The sequence below is a fragment of the Cebus imitator genome, unplaced genomic scaffold (assembly GCF_001604975.1).
Source record: "Cebus imitator isolate Cc_AM_T3 unplaced genomic scaffold, Cebus_imitator-1.0 Scaffold309, whole genome shotgun sequence".
Lineage (NCBI taxonomy): Eukaryota > Metazoa > Chordata > Mammalia > Primates > Cebidae > Cebus > Cebus imitator.
Window position 1 is genome coordinate 2,666,840 of NW_016107624.1, and position 7,967 is coordinate 2,674,806.

The 7,967-nt window shown below is 40.6% G+C and overlaps 1 protein-coding gene across 1 annotated transcript; it reads left to right on the forward strand.

Annotated features, from left to right (window-relative positions):
- Positions 1-1,723: 1,723 nt before the first annotated feature.
- Positions 1,724-7,734, forward strand: LOC108285871 (olfactory receptor 1J4). Its single transcript, XM_017503353.2, has 2 exons — positions 1,724-2,467; positions 6,672-7,734. The coding sequence occupies exons 1-2, from the start codon at positions 1,971-1,973 to the stop codon at positions 7,612-7,614; spliced, it is 1,440 nt and encodes a 479-aa protein (XP_017358842.2). The 5' UTR covers positions 1,724-1,970; the 3' UTR covers positions 7,615-7,734.
- The last annotated feature ends 233 nt before the right edge of the window (positions 7,735-7,967 follow it).

Below are 7,967 nucleotides of genomic sequence, written 5' to 3' on the forward strand. Positions count from 1 at the left end.
ATTTATGAGTGAGAACATGCAGTGTTTGGTTTCCTGTTCTTGTGTCAGTTTACTGAGAATGATGGTTTCCATCTTCATCCATGTCCCCGCAAAGGACATGAATGCATTCTTTTTTATAGCTGCATAGTATTCCATGGTGTATATGTACCACATTTTCTTTATCCAATCTATCACATTTGGGTTGGATGGACATTTGGGTTGGTTCCAGGTCTTTGCTATTGTAAATAGTGCCACGATGAACATGTGTGTGCATGTGTCTTTATAATAGAATGATTTATAGTCCTTTGGGTATATACCCAGTAATGGGATTGCTGGGTCAAATGGTATTTCTATTTCTAGGTCCTCGAGGAATCTCCACACTGGTTGAACTAATTTACACTCCCACCAACAGTGTAAAAGCGTTCCTATTTCTCTACATCCTCTCCAGCATCTGTTGTTTCCTGATTTTTTTAATGATCACCATTCTAACCGGCGTGAAATACTACCTCAATGTGGTTTTGATTTGCATTTCCCTAATGACCAGTGATGATTAGCATTTTTTCATATGTTTGTTGTCTGCACAAATAACTTCTTATGAAAAGTATCTGTTCATATCCTTTGCCCACTTTTTGATGGGGCTGTTTTTTTCTTGTAAATTTGTTTACATTCTTTGTAAATTCTGGATATTAGCCCTTTGTCAGATGGGTAGATAGCAAAATGTTTCCCCATTCTGTTGGTTGCCAGTTCACTCTGATAGTTTCTTTTGCTGTGCAGAAGCCCTTAAGTTTAATTAGATCCTATTTGTCTATTTTGGCTTTTGTTGCCATTGTTTTTGGTGTTTCAGTCTTGGAGTCCTTGCCTGTGCCTATGTCCTGAATTGTATTGCCTAGGTTTTCAATGATACACTCTAATCTTAAAGGTCATGGGAATCCTTTGAGAATTTTTAGACAGGGGAAGTCATGTTGAAGGTAGTTTTAGAAAAGGTCTCCAAGACTGCAGTGCAGAAAATGAATTGATACAATCCAGAATTTCTTAGGAACCCTCTATGTAATTGAAACAATTAAAAATGTATGCATAGTAATAACTGTTCTAATGAGAGCATATGAACACAGGGATGGGAACAACACACACTGGGGCCTGTTGGGGGTGTGGGAGGGGAAGCATCAGGATAAATAGCTAATGCATATAGGCATTAATACCTAGGCGATGGATTGGCAGATGCGTGAAACCACCATGGCATACGTTTATCTATGTAACAAACCTGCATGTCCTGCACATGTATTCCGGAACTTAAAATTAAATGAAATTAAATTTTAAAAAATAATGAGTGTTATTTGAAGAACAGTCATTTGAGGAATACTATTCTTTATATCTTTTTATTCGAAAAGACCACCTCTCATCTGGAATTTAACAATGGCTGGCAAAGTCAGGTCTTCTAGTGGTTGCTGTGCCATGATTGATGCCTTGGAATACTCTCTACATTAACTTTTTGGGGCAATAACTTGACTGAAACACCTTTTTCCACAGCCTAGTCCTCAGTTCCACAGGTGCAAGTTTTCCGTTTTGTTATTGAACCAAGAAGTGCTGACTCTCAGTAACACGTGCCTCAATAATTTTTCTAGTTTTCTTACATACCAAAATATAAGGAAAAATAGGAGATGCAGATTAAAATTTGCACTTTCTGAAATAAAACATATATATACATTTTAAGTTCGGTACATGTGCAGGATGTGCAGGTTTGTTACATAGGTAAATGTGTGCCATGGTGGTTTGCTGCACCTGTCATCCCATTGTCTAGGTATTAAGCCCAGAATGCATTAGCTAAATTTTCTGATGCTCTTTCTCTCCCCACATCCCCGACAGGCCCCAGTTGTTTCTCTCCCTGTGTCTATGTTAAAACATATACCTTTTAATATGACTGCTAAAAATGATCATTTCAGGGTCTTTAATATTGTGAAGCATTCTTCACCTCCATCAGAGAGCAAGGAAGTATGAGCCATGAGAACCTGAGCAGCGTGTCCGAGTTCCTCCTCTTGGGTCTCCCCATCCGGCCAGAGCAGCAGGCCGTGTTCTTCACCCTGTTCCTGGGCATGTACCTGACCACAGTGCTGGGGAACCTGCTCATCATCCTGCTCATCCGGCTGGACTCTCGCCTCCACACCCCCATGTACTTCTTCCTCAGCCACTTGGCTCTCACTGACATCTCCTTTTCATCTGTCACTGTCCCTAAGATGCTGATGGACATGCAGACAAAGTACAAATCGATCCCCTGTGAGGAGTGCATTTTTCAGACGTATTTTTTTGTATTTTTTACTGACCTGGACAGCTTCCTTATTACATCAATGGCGTATGACCGATATGTTGCCATATGTCACCTTCTCCACTACACTGCCATCATGAGGGAAGGGCTCTGTGCCTTCTTAGTGGTTATATCTTGGATTCTGTCTTGTGCCAGCTCCCTCTCTCACACCCTTCTGCTGACCCAGCTGTCTTTCTGTGATGCAAACACCATCCCCCACTTCTTCTGTGACCTTGCTGCCCTGCTCAAGCTGTCCTGCTCAGATATCTTCCTCAATGAGCTGGTCATGTTCACAGTAGGAGTGGTGGTCATTACCCTGCCATTCATGTGTATCCTGGTATCATATGGCTACATTGGGGCCACTATCCTGAGGGTCCCTTCAACCGAAGGGATCCGCAAAGCGTTGTCCATGTGTGGCTCCCATCTCTCTGTGGTGTCTCTGTATTATGGCTCAATATTTGGCCAGTACCTTTTCCCGACCGTAAGCAGTTCCATTGACAAGGATGTCATTGTGGCTCTAATGTACAAGGTGGTCACACCCATGTTGAACCCCTTTATCTACAGCCTTAGGAACAGGAACATGAAAGAGGCCCTTGGGAAACTCTTCAGTAGAGCAAAGTTTTTCTCTTGGTGACATCTGACATTTTAAGCAATTCAAATCTCATTTTGGTTTATCTCATGTATTTGATTTTCCATTTGAATATGTCTCAAAAACTTTTATATCTTGAAGCCCTAAGACAAATGTTAACATGTTGAATGTAACTGGTAAATATTTGTTGACCAGAATTCCATTCTCTTATTAACAATGTTATTCTTTATAAATAGTTTTTGATCAGTGAATGCTAAATTAATTTTATTTTTCTTTCTGCAACTTGGAGAAAAGACATAACAATACAGCAGTATATAGTTTTGATATCCCTTATTTGAGGAGATTTTTGGAAACATATATGTTTTTGGCCCATAATCCTAGGCTTTAACACAACATAGAATTGAAAGAATTGGTGATATTATTTTACTACCCTCTATAAGGTAGACTGAGTGTGATCATTAGTGAAGTGATCAGACAACTCACAAAAGAGACAGTTTCAAGGCATTTCATAGTCTTTAATAAAATTTCACTGTGAATCTCTGTGTTAATTCAGTAGAAGATGGGCTAAAAATAAAAAATCTTCAGTAGATATGTATGTATTGATATGCATGAGAAATAGAAATGCAAACATAGTCACAACACATTATTACAGAAAAAGAAAGTGATGAAGCACTATAAAATACATTCCATTATGTAAACAGATATGTTTATGAATAAAAGTCATTTATTTCATTTTATTATTTGTTTACTTTTGAGTTGGAAGTTTGCTCTTTTGTGCAGGCTGGAGTGCAATGGCATGGTCATGGCTCACTGCAACCTCTGCCTCCCAGGTTCAAGTGATTCTCCTACCTCAGCCTCCCGAGTAGATGGGATTACAGGCATGCACCACCACACCCATCTAATTTTGTATTTTTAGTAGAGACAGCATTGGTCAGGCTGTTCTTGAACTCCTGACCCCAGGTGATCCGCCTGCCTTGGCCTCCTAAAGTGCTGGGATTAGAGGTGTGAGCCACTGCATCCAGCCATTTTATTTTATTTTGAAAATTTCAGCTATTGTTTTACATTCATAGGGTGTATATCCAGGTTTGTAACATGGGTATGTTATATGATGCTGAGGTTTGAGTTAAAAATGATTTCATCACCCAGATAGTGAGCAGAGAACCCAATAGTTTTTCAACCTTTCTCTAGCTGTGTCCAATGTCTATTACTCTCATCTTTATGTTTAGCTCCCAATTAGAAGTGAGAACATGCACTATTTGTTTTTCTGTTTCTGTGTTAGTTTGCTTAGGATCATGGCCTCCAATTGCATCCATGTTGCTAAAAAAAACATGATTTCATTCTTTTTGATGGCTTCATAGTATTCCATGGTGTACTACATGTTTTTAACCCAGTCCACTGTTGATAAACACCTAAGTTGATTCCATGTGTTTGCTATTGTGAATAGTGAAAAAACCCTCTTAGAAGGATAAAAAATGAATCATGAAAGCGTTTGAGATACTTTGACTTTCTCCTTCATTTCCGTGTTTATATTATTTGTATTTCCATCATGAAGAGGAATTAATTTTATAAGCAGCAAACAGAAAAAGAATTTTCATTTCAGAGAAAAATTTCTATAGACATCTCAACCTAACACCTAACTAGGGGAAACCTGAATCCAGCATGGGAGGTCTTTCCCCATCTCCTTTTGGACTTAAATTCACAGGGCCTGACAATCTTCCTAAGAACAGAGATTCCTTAAAGTCTGCCCTTAGAGCCACTTGCTTCGGAATTATCTTGCTCTAGATCTCATGAATAAATATCTTTGCAGGTGGAGCTGGGACCTGAATCTTTAACAAACTCCCCAGGTGATTTTGATGAATATCCAAGTTTAGAGACCACTGCCCTAGGGCATCTGTCCTGGAGGGAGTAGGAGGAAAACCGAAGAATTAATGCATGTTTAATGCAAGTCTCTAACCACAAGCTTGGTGCTCTGTCCCCTCGAGTCCTCTCCCTAGTGGGTAGAATAGAGTTGTTACCTCTCCATTTCTGAAGCTTGCAAATTGAGAAGAGTAAGCTCCAGGTTCCTGACTTTTTTCTCCGACGTCAGTGAGGTTTAGGACCACATATTTCAGAGGCTAACTCTGGTCTCTTGGTCTCCTAGAAGGAAGCTGACAAACCAGTCCATACTCCCAGGAATGACTTGAGCATAAAGTTCAGAGCAGGACTGGATATTCTTCGTCAGTATCGGGGTGTGTGTGTGCGCACACGGACTTGTGTACAGGTGCTCAGCATTTCTCTATGCTCTTGCTGAAGTCATTTTTTATTTCGGGTTCCTAAAGACAGGGATGCAACAATCACCACTGGCCAGTGACTCTCATGTCTTTAACCCCATTTGTGGGGAGCTGAGGGATAGTGCCAGCTGGCTACATAAATTGGTGGGCATATCCTCAAAACCCAAGGTAGGGGGTCTCATCTCAGCATTTGTGTTCTAGATATTAGAATGTGTTCTTACTTATTTAGTGCATGCAGTGTTAGAGAGCCCTCTCTAATATTTCTTTCCAAAGTCCCTGATCATTCCCTTCCGTTTAGGCAGCACAGCTGCTTTCACCTGAAAGTATCTTTGAAGGACACATTTAGCTAGAGAGCCTTGGGTCCTTTCTTCCTTTATGTAGCATCCATATTGCAGATCCTTATTAGACTCTGCTTGATAATTTCCTTCCTGTAATCCCTAGTGTATTCTTAAACCTTCATCAAATGCAGCAAACTTTGAGCCCAGGAAACATCTACTACCCCAATTACTTTTGCCTGGTTTGCACTGAAGGTAAGACACTTATGCTTTTTATTAATTTTCTTGTACAAGTTACTAACTACAATTCAGTATACAATGTTGAAAATAGCTGGTATATTTTTCACATTCCAGGTTTTAACGGCAATGCTTTAAAATACCACCACTAAGTATGGTGTTTGCTGTCTCATTTAGTTTAGTGAGTATCTTAGTCGGTTGGGCTGCTATAGCTGGGTGACTTTAAAGAGCAGACATTTATTTGTCACAGTTCTGGAGCCTGGGAAGTCTAAGATCAAGGTACCAGCAGATTCAGTTTCTGGTGTGGGTCCACTTTCTGGTTAGCAGAGGGCTACCTTCCTGCTGTGTCCTCACATGGCAATGCCTGAGACAGGTTTCTTCCTATGAGGGAAATAATCCCATTGATGAGGCTCTACCCTCATGACCTAATTAGGTTTCACCTTTAAATATTTTTTGTAGCATTTACTTTTTTATGGCAGTGATATTGTAATCAATGGATATGTTTTTTTTCTCATCAACTTTATACATAATGAAAACTTTGGCTGCTTGTCTTTGATGGAATTTCCTTTGAGTATATGTTATTGAAACTTCATCCCTGTATGTTGCTTACTAATGAATTTTGAAGTCGAATTTTAAAAGTTCATCATGTTACAATTTGAAGGCTCAAGACTCGCCTGATGATTGTTTTTAAAAGTACAGACACAGAATAGAAATTGGAAAGATGTTATCTTACTATCCATCTGCTAATAGAGTCTGAGGCTCCCTCTTTACTGACTAGACATAGCTGGTCTCCTTTTCTATATCAGACTCTTTACTCTGTTGGCAAATTCTCTTATTTTGCATGATAAAACCATCTACTCTAAACCTTTTTTTTTTTTTTTTTTTGTAGGGACATAGCAATGTAGACTGACATTGGCATATTCATTAGTAGAAAGGTTCTTATCCTTACCTGCCTGCTGTAAACCAATGTTTGTTTCTGCTTTCCTAGCTCCCTCTATTTGCAGCAGAGAGAAGACTAGCAGCATGAAGAGGGGGAACCAGAGCACCATATCTGAGTTCCTCCTCCTGGGTCTCCCCGTCCGGCCAGAGCAGCAGACCATGTTCTTTGCCCTGTTCCTGGGCATGTACCTGATCACGGTGCTCGGGAACCTGCTCATCATCCTGCTCATCCAGCTGGACTCTCACCTCCACACCCCCATGTACTTCTTTCTTAGCCACTTGGCTCTCACTGACATCTCCCTTTCATCTGTCACTGTCCCAAAGATGTTAATGAGCATGCACACTCAGGAGCAATCCATTCCTTATGCAGGGTGTGTAACTCAGATGTATTTTTTCATATTTTTCACTGATCTGGACAATTTCCTTCTCACCTCAATGGCATATGATCGGTACATGGCCATCTGTCACCCCCTCCGCTACACCACTGTCATGAAAGAGGGACTGTGTACCTTACTAGTAGCTGTGTGCTGGATCCTCTCCTGTACCAATGCCCTGACTCACACTCTCCCCCTGGCCCAGCTGTCCTTTTGTGCTGACAACACCATCCCCCATTTCTTCTGTGACCTTGCTGCCCTACTCAAGCTCTCATGCTCAGACATCTCCCTCAATGAGCTGCTCATTTTCACAGTGGGATTGGCAGTCATTACTCTACCACTAATATGCATCTTGATCTCTTACGGCCACATTGGGGTCACCATCCTAAAGGCTCAGTCTACCAAGGGGATCTTGAAAGCCTTGTCCACCTGCGGCTCCCACCTCTCTGTGGTGTCTCTGTATTATGGCACAATTATTGGACTGTATTTTGTCCCCTCGTCCAGCGCCTCCAGCGATAAGGACATAATTGCCTCTGTGACGTACACGGTGGTCACCCCATTGCTGAATCCCTTCATTTATAGCCTAAGGAACAGGGACATAAAGGGAGCCCTGGAGAGACTCTTCAACAGGGCAATAGTCTTATCTCAATGACATTTGTTGTTCTTTATAGCAGACACATGTATCGACCTATCTCCAGATGATAGATCCTTAATCCTGATCCCAGCAAGGGATAAGTGCTCAGTAACTCTTTGATGACTTGAATTGCATTCTGTTACAGTTATTCTCTCATTTCCTCTTTAGTATAAATGGTGAATTCTGAGGTTATATAATTAGTTATTTATCTTGCCTATTAGATTCAGAAATTACATAGCTAACAGAACTTAAATCTTTCATTTCCTGGCAATTCATTTGTTCTTATGAATTGTTTAAATATGTTGACTAACAGGTTTCCCTTGGCAGAGAAAGGTTGAAGGATTGGGTATTTGTAAAGTTGTTTTCCTTAC

Excerpts from the sequence above, each read along its gene's own strand:
- LOC108285871 (XM_017503353.2), top strand. The coding sequence starts at position 1,971 with ATGAGCCATGAGAACCTGAGCAGCGTGTCCGAGTTCCTCCTCTTGGGT. Across the intron at positions 2,468-6,671 it reads ACCCTTCTGCTGACCCAGCT|CATGAAGAGGGGGAACCAGA; the intron begins GTCTTTCTGTGA and ends GAAGACTAGCAG.